Raw genomic sequence first — 13,315 nt, forward strand, 5'->3', positions numbered from 1 at the left:
AGGCATGACTGCTGCAGACAAGATAGATAGTGTCAAGAACTCCACTATAAATCACCTTCCCCGCCCAGGGCTTTATAATTCCAGTAGTGAAATTTGCTTTGGGTTGTATTGATATGTAGTTGTTCCTTTTTGGTAGATAGTTTAAAGGGTTTAAGGGAGATGGATTTAGAAAGCATAGTGATTAAGCCCCCTCTTCCTTTCCTCCATTTACCAGGCATGAGTCCAATCCTGTGGACATTTCCCCATCTGTCTCATTTTTAACTGCCAGCCCCAAGGGATGGGCAAATGCCTCAGGCGGGGGGTGGGGGGTGGGAGAGACAAACTTACAAACTGATGACTTAAGGCCAAAGTGAAGGCTGAAGGCAAGTAAAGTGATTCAGAAGCAGATGATGGGGAAGACTTTTATGTGAGGCTCATGTAGCCATTTACAGAGAAATGAACAAGGGGAAATGTATTCCCAAAAAGAGAGTGAAAGGAGACACAGATCTGCATTACTTTTGCATCTGCTTATTTATATGTATAGGTGCAATTGTGTTTTTTTAAAAAAACTAATGGCTTTAATTTAAATAGATGTACAATACATTTCAATGTAAAGGGGGGCATGATTCTTACCAAATTATCTATACTTAGAATATCTGGGAAAATTCTATTCATGGTACCTCACCTCATCTTAGGGTGATGATCCCCAAACAGGCATTGTCTGCTGTTGCTTTTTCCTATGTAATGCCGTTCCCTTTTTCGTATGTGAAACAGCAACCACCAGTTACTTCATGCATATTTTATAGCTCAGGATGGAAAACCTCTGACCTGAAAGTGAAACTTAGCTTGCCAGGCCACCCCATTGAGGTCACCAGGGGATGCCATGTTCACCCACTCTGCACCTGATGTCATATATGATGTCAGCTGTGTACAGCCAGTAAGAGCGAAGCTGCCAAAAAACACACCACAACTAAAGCTGGGCTCCTGATTCTTCCTTTCCTGGAGCAAGGCACGACCCAAACCTCCAATCAGCTGGTAGGAGGTGGGAACACCCCTTGCTCAAGGAGGGTGCTGATCTTTGGAACTGTCCCACAGAGCTCCTTTCCTGCTCCTTTCCCACACCTCCCCATTCCACATCCCATGTTGGGGTTTTGACAGTGGCCTGGGAAAACCTACCTGTCCATTGTGTCGTGTGATAATGATGTCATGTGATTGATAAGTGGGTTGCCCCACCCCTTGTCAAAGTTGACCCATAGAGTGGTGAGCCAAAAGGTTCTCTATCTCTGGTATAGACATATATTTTTACCCAGGTTTGTCTGACCCACAAGTTCAGTCCCTTATCAGACCCTCTTTTCACCAGCAGTCTCATTGGTACAGAATGCAGGCGGCCAGTTCCAGCTCCACAGGGTTCCCAGTTGGAGCCTGGCTGTACCTTACAACAGCATGAGCAGATTCCCTGTGAAAGATACATGGTTTGACTGCTTTTTATTAGGTGGGAAATCTCAGCTTACTGACCATTATCAAAGGTACAATATATCTACCCTCGGATTTTATACCCCAGGTTAAGTTAAGGAAGGCAATGGAGCTATAACGTCTATTGCTCAAAACGTCTGCCACTAACCCCTCAAACAAGCTGATAAAAGGTTCTGCTCTGTGATTGATGGCATCACTTTTAATAACTCTGTCTCAGATCGAATCTCTGAAACCAGGCAACAGAGGCGAGTGTTATGTACCATCAAGCTTTCAAGATGCAACCTGTAATGTTGCAGCAGAAAGTGATATGGCCCAACCAGATTCCCACCCCCAGCCATTAACTAACCTGGCTATGATGTCACAGAATCCTGGAGACAAGGAAAGTGGATATTGGGGGTGGGGGAGATTAAAAGCAGTTGAGGCAGAATATCATTTTATTTACTTACAATATTTATTAGTACAAGGCCAATGTATGCACCCTAGTACAATATTTTGATGAGTTGGGTGGTTAGGGCAAAAGGGGCTTAAGAGCAAGTCATTATTAATCTGTGGGAAGGCAAAGTCTACACACATATATATCTACACATATATATATATATTGGGTGGGGAGCTCAGTTTTGAGAGAAGGTGGCAGAGGGTTTCAAGTTGCTTTCTATCCATTGCCTACAGAATCAGGACAAGTTTGTGGGGCGAAGGTAGCCTGACAGATTTTGGGCCACTGGGAGATGGGACTGGCTTAACACTTCCCTGGGCCTTCATCCTAGTCAGCCTTCATCATCATCATTGATGTCAATCTCACCTCAGATGGGCAAGGCGGCGTATAGAGGAGTGCTTTGGCAGGTGATCTCAAATAACGGATAAGGTGCGCATCTTCAATTACTTGGGTTCCAAGCTGTTAAAGGTTTGAGCAGCACCTTGAATTGGACTCAGAACTGGACAGCTAACCAGTGTAGGTCTTTTAGAAGTGACAAGACAAGATGTGCCAGTGAGAATTGTGGCACCCTATTCTATCATGTATAATAGACGTTGCTACAAAGTGCGGCTTTACTGAAGCAGCAATTTTAGGAAAGCAGCAGTAGAATGGCATTAAGGTTGAGAGGGAAGAATTGGAGATGGCAAGAAAAATGATGGAAGAAATAGAGAGCTTGGCTATATTTTGACAGAGCCTTCATGTTTGTTTATGTATTGATGAAATGTGAACTCATTGACCTAGGGTAAAACAATTAGAATGCAACTAGATTGGCCTTGCATTTTGTGTGCATCCCTTATATATCGATGACCCACACATGGGAACAGTTTGAAGTACAGCATCACTTCAGTACATCACATTCAGCACATCACATTTCCACTGTGTACACAGCAAAGTCTTTGCTGCTAGATGGCTCATGACAAATACTTTAACTGTGCTGACGGGAAAAAATTAAATGAAATGGAATTTTCGTTAAAGGATAGCATTTTTCTAGCAATTTTAACAAAATGCTTTCATCTGCAGTAACCATAGTAACAGATCAGAGAAGCTCTCTCTCAAAGTGCCTCTCTGAATGTAATTATGAAGAAAAGGAGGGAGAGAGAAAGAGAGAAGGGAAGCTGGTAGTTTGGAATGGGGACAGCAGCTGAAAACCCCTCAAGGGCTTGAGCAGAGGTAGGTCGTGACAGATTCAGCAGAACTTCCCTGGATTCATTTCCTGCTAAGTGGGGTGCTGAAATGCCAGCCTCTTAATGGTAACCCCTGATCAGTGTACTTCTCCACCACCATCCTGTCAGCACAGCACAGCAGTTCCAAGCACTTCCAAGTGCTAGTCCCAAAAGTAATGTAGAGGAACGCTTGGTAGATGGCTGGGGCCAGTTTGCAAACCACTTTGCTAGTAAAGTCACTTGCAGGATCTATGGCTGTGGCTGAGATATCTGTTTTAACTATTTGGATAGATAAATTTCAGCTTGTCCAACCTAAGGGTTAGTAAAAGATGCTTAGAGGATTGAAGCTAACTACTTTCTAACTATATCCATATTAGTTCTTTTGCACTTGTTGGCAACCTTCAATATGATTGACCGTAGTGTCTTTTGAAGACATCTGGCTGGTGTGGGTTTGGGAGACATGTTGCAGTGGCTCTGTATGGTTGTACCTTCCAAGAAGGTGGTCAGTCTTGACCCCCTTGTTAATTTAATAACTACAAAACATTCATTGGAGAGGTCACCTGGGATTTTGTGTTCAGCTGTGATCAATATGTTGATGACAGCAAACTCTTATCTTTCTTTTTCAACTGATGCTAAGGCGGCTAAAGAGATTCTCAAGCATTGTTTGGGGTACAGTGATGGATGTGGGCAGCCCTTGAAGTGTTGACTAAGAAGGGTAAAAGATGTGTGCAGATGTATCATATTCTGATTAGCTTGGACTCTGTGAGTTTGCACTTGCCATTTTCAATACAGGTGTGTCTTTCTCATAACCTCCTACAAAAAATATTTTTCTCACCTGATAGTGGGTCAGCTTCATTTTCACCAAGTGTGGCTCTTTTAAGTTGCAATCCCAGCTTCCACTTCTGCTGCATTACCTGCTTACACATTTCTCACAGTGTCTACAATTCCAGAGGCATGGAAGGACACCAGATGCAGGAGCAGAACAGAAAGAGTCTTCAAAAATGTATAGAAGAAGATCTTGATTGCTTTCTGAAAAAACTGAATCAGATTTGCTCTTGAGGAAAAGTGCAACACTCAAAATGCATTGGACAATAAATTGTTTTCTGTACATCTCTGAAGTCCCCTCCCCTTTTGTTATTGTTAAGTAGGGCCTCAATCCTACTGTGTCAATCTTACAAGATAATTTTTATTATCAGCTCCATCCTCCCTAACCATTTCCCCCCTGCCAAAGTGATTTCTTTCGGAAATCATTCAGCCACTACTATTCCATAAATTAGTTTTTGATCGCACAAATTAATGCAAAGCCCCATTTTTATTTTGTGCATGCATTGCACTTGTTGTGCAGTGAATTGTGAGGTCTGCAGTTTCTCATTTGTGCAAACAAGTCATTCACATGAACGTCTTTTCACTCAGAGTCATAGTATACTGCACAAGTGAACTGAGAAGGATGTAGCCAAAGCTACCATTCTCCTCACACCACAAAGCCACTCCCGACCTAGAGCGGGGGTGGGGTTGCGGGCTCACGGCCCCGTCTACATTCTCGCGGGGCTGGCGGCAGCCCCGCGGGACGCAGGGATTCCCCAGACTCATCAATATTCATCACCCATGGGCCAGCCAATCAACGGACAGGAGGGCGGGCTTAGCTAGGTACTCTTAAGGTCAGGGCAGCCCCAGCTCGCCCCTTTGCCTGGTAGGAGTTTTTCCATTTGGCTAATTAGCTGTATTATAAAGCCACTTGGTTTTTTCGCCTACCTCGTAGCAAAACGTCACAACTCCCCGGTTTTGGCGGTTAGGCATTGGCAGGGGTATTGTTATGCAAATGAGGTTGGGGGGGAGGAACGTCATCACCTCCCCCGCATCTTGAAGGGTAGTTCGTTAAAGGACTCCGAGGGGCATCGCCTCGTCCGAAACCTACGGAGGCTAGGGCCTAAAGCGCGCCCCCGAGCGGTAACCCCTTGGGGAGTGCCTACGGATGTGCATCTCGGGGGGCTCCCCCTGTTGGTGCTTAACCCTTCCCGGTTAGACTGGATAGTCCGTTAGGGCCAATGCCTAAAGCCAATACCACTCTTACCTGTAATCAATAAAGTTGTGGCCATTTACGCCCATTAACCTTACTACTCGTGTCCTGTGTCTTGATTTAATACATCTGTGGGAGGGGACGGGAATTGCCACGCAAACTTCCACTCACAAAACAGCTTTCCCTCCCCTCTCCTCTCCTCTCCTCTCCTCTCCTCTCCTCTCCTCTCCTCTCCAATCCTCTCCTCTGCTCTCCTCTGCAGCTACCCATGGACCCTCCCAAACTGCCCCAGAGAGTAGGGGACCCTCCAGAACAGATTTTTGGGGCACACAAAGAGAGGAGAAGGTGAAGTCCAACTGCATGAGTGGATGGATCAAAAACATTCGCACAGAAGTAAATGCCACATTGGCAGGAAAAAGTGGTATCACAGGATTTTGTGCAATTTCTGGGAGATGATTTGGCCCAAGTGAATTAAAATATTATAGGAATATTGGTGGTGTTGAGCTTTGAGTTTGAAAATAAATATGGATGTTGCAATAATGTGTAACGCTCACAGATGTAATCATGACAACCATGAAACTTCCTTGTCTAGGGCTTGCCCAAAGCATGAATTATTAGAACTCCAACATTAAGTTCCAGTTTTTGTTATGAGAATTTTTGTGGCAAGTCTGCCCGAGTCTGAATTCAGTTCTCTGGTTTAGAAAATAGTAGCACTGATCAGACTGAATAATTATAGTGTTTGTTTAATAGAGCTTGGCCCATTATGCTGTTTGCTTTGCCTGCAGCATGGCCACAGTGTTGACTCATTTTATTTGTCATTCCTTACAGCCCAGAGAGTTTTCTCTGTGGCACAACTGCCTGATCAGCATTCCCCTGTTATATATGTGTGTCTTTGATTACTCTTTCCACACTGTATTTGTTCTTATTGAATCTCCATTAATTGATTCCAACCCCATTTCCTCAACGTATAAAAACAGAGTTGCACTTAATTCCCCCGGCCCTGCAAAGCCACCATTCTCCTTCTCAGAATGGTGCTGCCTGCAGTTTTGATATACGTACTCTGAACTGTGGCGTCCAAGTTGCTAATAAATAATAACTGCATAAAGAGCAGACACAGAAGGAGACCCTTGTAGGACCCCACTAAATACCCATCCTTTCAGCCTGACATATTGAACCATTAATAACTGCTCTTTGCTTCTGACATTTTCTGCTAGTCTGTCTGTTTTTATATCATGTGTGCTTTTCTGAGCCCTAACTATATCTTTCAAGAAATTCTTAAAATAAAATACTGTGTCACCTCTGTTCTCCCACCCCCCAAATGTGAGTGTTCAATAGTATGTGGTTGTGTGTAGATTTCCAGATGTATAAACTTGTAGCTTGAATTCTCATTGCAACTTAGTGGTACTATCAACTCAGCTTCAATGAGGATGGGTTGATGTTGCAATGGAAGCAGACCATATTTTTTTGGTTCACAAAATGTCAGGACCAAGATTTGGAAATGGGGGTGGAGGGAAGCAGTGCTTGGAAATGTCAGAAAATAAAGGCTGCCTTGTATTACTCTGCTAGATGGTTGGTGTGGGCAAAGAGTGGACATTATACCAGCCGAGGCCCCGTTGTGAATTGCCTGCACCAAATCTTTCAATACCTGTCTCTGATTTGCTCCTCATAGTCTTATAGCACCTTCTCCCACATTGAAATGAGGAACAGTGCGTGGCAAATAAGGAACAAACAACCAGAGACACCTTATCTTCAGGGATACAATGTGTGTTTCTGGTTTGTGTTGTCTGAGTGGAGCACTAGGCATTTATAAAGACTATAGAAGGAGACGTGGGTTTCACCCACTCACCGACCAACAGCCATTCCACAGCTCCATTTTCTTTATCCTTTTGTCCCGTTCTTACCAATTGATCCAATGACAGATCTTGCTGCTGTTAGCCTTCTCACATTTTGGAGCATGCCACTGTTCGTCTTTTGGTATAGCCTCAGCTCCAGTATGTGACTGGGAGCAGAGTTGGGGAAGGAGACAACTCTTGAACTCTAAGTACACACTCTCCTTTCTCTCTTTAGAAAGGGTATTGTGACTATTTTCTATCCAGTTTCTTGAATATTTGCTGCCAGAGTAACTTATGTGGCTCATGAGCCTCATCCTGGCCAGCCCTGTGTGTATATATAAAGCAGGATTTATATGGGTGAAGTCAGCAATATTTGGGGACTCGAGAGATCTGAGCTGGAAGCTGGTTGTCAGATGGACCATTAAAACAAATCAAGGACCTCATAGAGTTGAGAGGGCTGTGCTATGTGACTTGATAGCCTCTGGCAACTATGGCCAAGTCCAACAGCCCATAAACCTTTAGTGAACTGGTGGGACTCATAATACTAAGGAGGGAGTGTGACAGCTTTAAAAATAGAGCCACATGTAAGATTCCTTTTACAGAGCAGGACAGCTATAATTTGGTAGAAATGCTGTGGAAGGGACAAAAGGCCATCTATCTTAACCCCAGCAGCAATTTAAATAATAGAGACTAAAGCATAACCTAAGCAGAGAAGAGAAGATGGTGTCTGAAGAACAAACAAGAATCAACCAAAAAGAGACACAACTTTCCCACTACTCTGTCTACTCCACACATTAGCCTAACCAAGCAGGAAGAAACTTCCAAATGTGTTAGTCTGGTATCTGAGCGAAGCGATACTACAAAAGACGGATCATTACTAAATAATCTGACTGAAGGGCTATTGTTCTACATTTAAAGTAATCAGGGAGGTTCTGTGTGAGCCCAACATGCCGGAGGATTTGGGGGTGGGGGAGAGAGAGATTGGGTAAGGTTTATTGAATCCATGTATCATTTCCCACAACAAAGAGTCCTAAAGTGGTTAACATGCCATGTTGTGGGGAAGATGTTCAAGATCATTAGGAGTGGGGTGGAGAGCCTTCTTGGTCTAAGGGTCCTCAACAAAAGCCCTACAATGGAAAATCATGAGGCATGCATTTATCCAGCTCTGGTGAGTCCGAATTCACTAATCTCTACATCTCAGCAAAAGTATACATTGTACCATGATCAGGCATTTAGTTGCATAGCCTTTATCTGCAAATTGCTTTTTAACAGGTGTTCCTTCAGGACCTCGCAACGTGATCTCTATTGTCAATGAAACGTCAATTATACTAGAATGGCACCCACCCCGGGAGACGGGAGGTCGTGATGATGTGACCTACAACATTGTCTGCAAGAAGTGTCGGTCGGACCGCCGTAGCTGCTCCCGCTGTGATGACAATGTGGAGTTTGTGCCAAGGCAGCTGGGCCTCACGGAAACCCGGGTCTTTATCAGCAACCTGTGGGCCCATACGCCATATACCTTTGAGATCCAGGCTGTCAATGGAGTTTCCAACAAAAGCCCATTCCCACCGCAGCATGTCTCCGTGAACATCACCACCAACCAAGCTGGTAAGTGCCACAACAACTGTCTGGTTTTCTTGATATTCACAGAGAAGAAAATCTTGATTCCTTTCAGATACTGCACTTGCCTCTGCCATCGTTGATTTGACATTGTTAAAGATTTGCAGCCGGGTTCCATAAATATATGTTGCAGAAGCACTGGTGGCACCACCATCAGGGCCTCTTGTGCTGTCTAGGTCACACTCATCGTCACATTACTTTCTGTGTTCACAACCACAAAGTAAGTACCAACTGTTGGAAAATCCCATCTTCCCAAATGGCATGATACTGCAATTTGAGTGGTGGTGTCATGATTCCGACAGTGGAAGCACTACCTCGAGGGAAGTTGTAATCTGGATCCACTTTTTAGCTGAGTAACGACTGTGCAGATGGTGCACTAAACCAATGTTTCCCAACCGGGGGGGGGGGGCATATGGCCCCATGGGGGGCAGGATATTCCAAAGGGGCCACAGGTGAAAATCACATAAATGGAGGGGGGCACAGCATGAGGCTAGGGGGCTACAGAGGGAAGTGGCAGATGGATCTCCCTTGGGAGGTTCTGGACTCTTCTTCCTTGGAGGTTTGTAAGCAGAGGTTATATGGCCATCTGTTATGGGTGCTTTAGCTGAGTTTCCTACATTGCAGGGGGTTGCACTCAAACCCCTGCAATGTAGCGGTTCTCAACCTGTGGGTCCCCAGATGTTGTTGGACTACAACTCCCATCATCCCTGACCATTGGTCATGATGGCTAGGAATGATGGGAGTTGTAGTCCAACAACATCTGGGGACCCACAGATTGAGAAACACTGCACTGGGACCCCATCCAGCTCCATTATTCTATGTTTTTCTGCTTCAACAATATTTCATTATGTTCCTATCATTTTATGAATTGGATTCTGTATAAATTATAAAAATGATAAATAAAACATGTTCTATTTACAAAGAAAAGAAAATATTTAAATAACTACTTTTACACTGCTGAGGGGACGGACATGGGCATAGCCAGGATTTTTGTAAGGGGCGGCAGGCTTTTGTTGAGGGGATAGAGCCTCAGATATTTATTGATTTGTATTGATTTTTTACTTATTGGCGGGCATCTGCCTCCCTGCCCCCCTTGGCTATGCCTATGGGGGGCACAGGAAGGAAACAAGGTCAGAAGGAGACCACAGTTGGAAAATTTGGGAAACATTGTACTAAACAACAGCAACGATACATAGAAATGCGCTTAATTGTCTTTGGAGTTTATCTTTTTAGACATTAATTTTTTTCCCTTGCAGAGTCGTGTTTAGTTACCAGGAACAAATCCTAGAGAAAAATATTACTGAATGTGACCTGTATTGGAAGGAAAGGGGGGCACAAATAGGGGAAGTGGAGTAGGTAGCCAGATGGTGGTGGATTTGTGGAGGGTGTGAGCACGTGTGCCTGTGTTCTCTATGTGAGGTTAAGAAGAAGGGTGGGGAAGGGACAGCAACCAGGTGGTGACCCTGGCCTAAAGCTTAATGAAGGGAAGAATTGACAGTAGAAGGCAACAATAGATGACAATCTGTTTGGTTTCGTTACAGAAAGGGAATGGTAATTTCTGCTTTGTATGAAACACGTAAAATGGAAAGTCTTTGTTAACTCCACCCCGCTGGGAGAGTTCAAAACAGAAACCTGGCGTAAATATTTTAGCGTCACATCTCCGGGGAATAAGAACTCTGTCAGGTTGTCATGTTAGGTTTGTGCCTGGATGTCGTTTCTATCTCTAATCAAGTCCAATCCAACCCACTACTTGTATCTATACTCTTTTGTCTGTTATGTCTGCTTGCTGCTCCTCTCTCCCTCCATTTTGACATGTGCCCACCTGCCCATCTGCTCTTCTGCCCATCTGTGGCTGCCTCTCCTTGGACAGCGAGGGGCCTCAAGGTGGCCTCGGCAAGAGCAGGTCAAACACTCCTTTGGTCTATTGTCTCAGCTTTGATTCCCCAGAGCTCCGTTCAACTCTACTCAGCCCATCCTCCTCCTCCTGTAAATTTCTCTTGCTTTATTATTCTGTTAGGTGTTGTTTCCTATGCTCCTTTTTTGTCCTGCCTGTCAGTCACTCTATTCCCCATCTGTGTATCCACTCATCTCTCCTTTCCTATTTCTGCCAGAAAGCCATGATTATTAAGAGTTGATATATTTGCATTGTATTCAGACATGCTCTGTAATTATCCAACTGAAGCGCATTTGCTTTCAGTGCATTATGGATGCGAACAATATTTGAAAGACCACAAACACAAAATAAATATTTGGCAGTTAGATGCAAGGTGTTAGCATTCAGCACTTGTTTAAGCAGGTTGAAATGGGGTGCCAAGCACTAGAGGCATTTAAAGGGAGGTTAATGGGAATGCACAGGCAGAATAGATTGTGCAGATTTGGCACTGAGTCAGTCATTGATGCTTAACAATTTAGTTTTGCTGGCCTCTCTTTTTTTGTGCCGCCGCTGACCTAAAAATGCAATATATTTCTAACTGCAAGAGTTACTGCCTAAGCAGACAATAACGGGGAAAGTGTGTTATTATAGGCAGCTGTATCTCCATACACCAACTTTGAATGGGAGTGTGCATTCAGAATCTACATGGGGCTTTATTAAAATCAAGCATGAAAGAGTGGGGGGGGGGGGAGCAGACTCCAAGTAATGACAAATGATGGAGAAATTTGCATACTCCAAGTTCACAAAAAATAGTATTTATGTCAATTCTCTTCTCTTTAATTAGTCTAATTAAGCATTTCTTAACAGAAACAAACTTGGATGCCTTTCTCAGGTTCATAAGAACCAATCAGTACCCTTTTCTTAACCATCTGTCTGCCCATTCACCCATACATCCATCTCCGCACTACTTTTCTTTTCATCTCTCTGTAACAGCTATCTCCCCATCTGTCCATCTAGCCATCCAAATAACCCTCCACCCCAATGAGTTCCTATTTAATTCCTTGTATCTTAAAGGCTCCCTTTTGTTAATGTGCAGAGCCTGGGTGCCTCTTTACGTGGTCCTGAGAACTTTTGTAAGGCTCGCAGTTTTGCCCACTTGCCTGCCTGAAAGATTATTGCTGTGGGAAATGTTGCTAACTGACCCTATTCCCAGAGCGTTTCAGGCTGCAAAATATAAATACGTACAGCACACTGAATTTTGTGTGTGAGCAAGTTGTAATTGCAGGTCTAGACTCATGGTGTGTGCTTTAGGTTGGCTGGCTCTTGTTATGGGTCTTCTTGCTTTGAAGACTGCTTTCTCTCATATCCAGTGGACATCCAAGTTAAGAAAGAAGGTCATTTTCCACTTCTTCCAAAATTTTGCAATACAGTGGTACTTCAGGTTAAGAACTTAACTCGTTCTTGAGGTCCATTCTTAACCTGAAACTGTTCTTAACCTGAGGTACCACTTTAGCTAATGGGGCCTCCCACTGCCGCCACGCTGCCATGGCACGATTTCTGTTCTCATCCTGAAGCAAAGTTCTTGACCCGAGGTACTATTTCTGGGTTAGCGGAGTCTGTAACCTGAAGCGTCTGTAACCCAAGGTACCACTGTATTGACTTGGGCCAGTAAACATTTGCTACATCTTCCTATTTCAGATAAACCCAGTTTTGTTATTTTCCTGAAAGATTCCCCCACAACCACCACATTTCTAACTCATTCGACACATGGGGTAAAAATTTTCCCAAATGCTCAGAGCTTACCCAATTCTACCCTGGTGGCAGTTATTTGTATTTACTATAGAGACACTTTTAAAGAACAAAAATCTACTTCATAGCCCATTGTCCCTCTAGCAAAAAGAGGGCAGGATTGTTTCAGCTTTTAAGTTTCATACATGCGTTCACCGGCACTTGCTGAATCCCCCTTCCCCAGTGCCACTGAGTTGTCATACCTATGAGGCCCTTGGTGAGTTGACTGGTTTGCAGCATGCATAAGCTGATGGCAGGGGATGAAAGTATCAAACTGAATTGTTCAATTTCCTTTTGAGCAGGAGAGAAACCTGTGAGGCAGGTTAAGGAAATGTCAACTTTAACCTTTAGTATTTTTCTGTTAAACCACACAGTCTCACATGTGTCATAGTCACAGAGTTCACACACATAACTGCTATCACATCACTTCTCATAGTTATATGTACTCAAACTCACATACATGAATACAAAATCAAATAGTGCTGCTCATTCTATAAGCATCCCAACTACAGTATACAATGGCACTTAGAAGCTTTTCCTGTAATTTTTGGTGCTGCACTCCATAGTACTATTTCAGGCTCTGGAAAGGGCACAATCATCAAACATCTACAAGGAATAGTTGCTATATGAAGTGTGGAGTATAATAAGATGATTCTGGCATTTCCAGGATACATAGGTAAAGTAAAGGTACCCCTGCCCGTACGGGCCAGTCTTGACAGACTCTAGGGTTGTGCGCCCATCTCACTCAAAGAGGCCGGGGGCCAGCGCTGTCCGAAGACACTTCCGGGTCACGTGGCCAGCGTGACATCACTGCTCTGGCAAGCCAGAGCCGCACACGGAAACGCCGTTTACCTTCCCGCTAGTAAGCGGTCCCTATTTATCTACTTGCACCCGAGAGTGCTTTCGAACTGCTAGGTTGGCAGGCGCTGGGACCGAACAGCGGGAGCGCACCCCGCCACGGGGATTCGAACCGCCGACCTTACGATCGGCAAGCCCTAGGCGCTGAGGCTTTAACCCACAGCGCCACCCGCGTCCTCCAGGATACATACACACACACAAATGTGTGGATGCAATTTATAATACTTTGCCTTTCATTGC

General features: G+C 44.3%; 1 protein-coding gene and 1 long non-coding RNA gene across 16 annotated transcripts in view; both read left to right on the forward strand.

Moving 5' to 3' along the window:
* EPHB1 (EPH receptor B1) overlaps positions 1-13,315 on the forward strand; it is a 347,409-nt gene that overhangs the window by 263,386 nt on the left and 70,708 nt on the right. For all 15 annotated transcript variants that reach the window (XM_083443210.1, XM_083443209.1, XM_083443212.1 and 12 more), the window contains one exon: positions 8,209-8,544. In XM_083443210.1, coding sequence (XP_083299336.1) covers positions 8,209-8,544 — 336 coding nt within the window. The remainder of the gene's footprint in view (positions 1-8,208; positions 8,545-13,315) is intronic.
* LOC310678901 lies at positions 2,122-4,177 on the forward strand. Its single transcript, XR_014512015.1, has 3 exons — positions 2,122-2,314; positions 2,945-3,094; positions 4,040-4,177. It is a non-coding gene; the product is annotated as an uncharacterized lncRNA (long non-coding RNA).

Source organism: Podarcis tiliguerta (assembly GCF_965153285.1).
Source record: "Podarcis tiliguerta genome assembly, chromosome: 5".
NCBI lineage: Eukaryota > Metazoa > Chordata > Lepidosauria > Squamata > Lacertidae > Podarcis > Podarcis tiliguerta.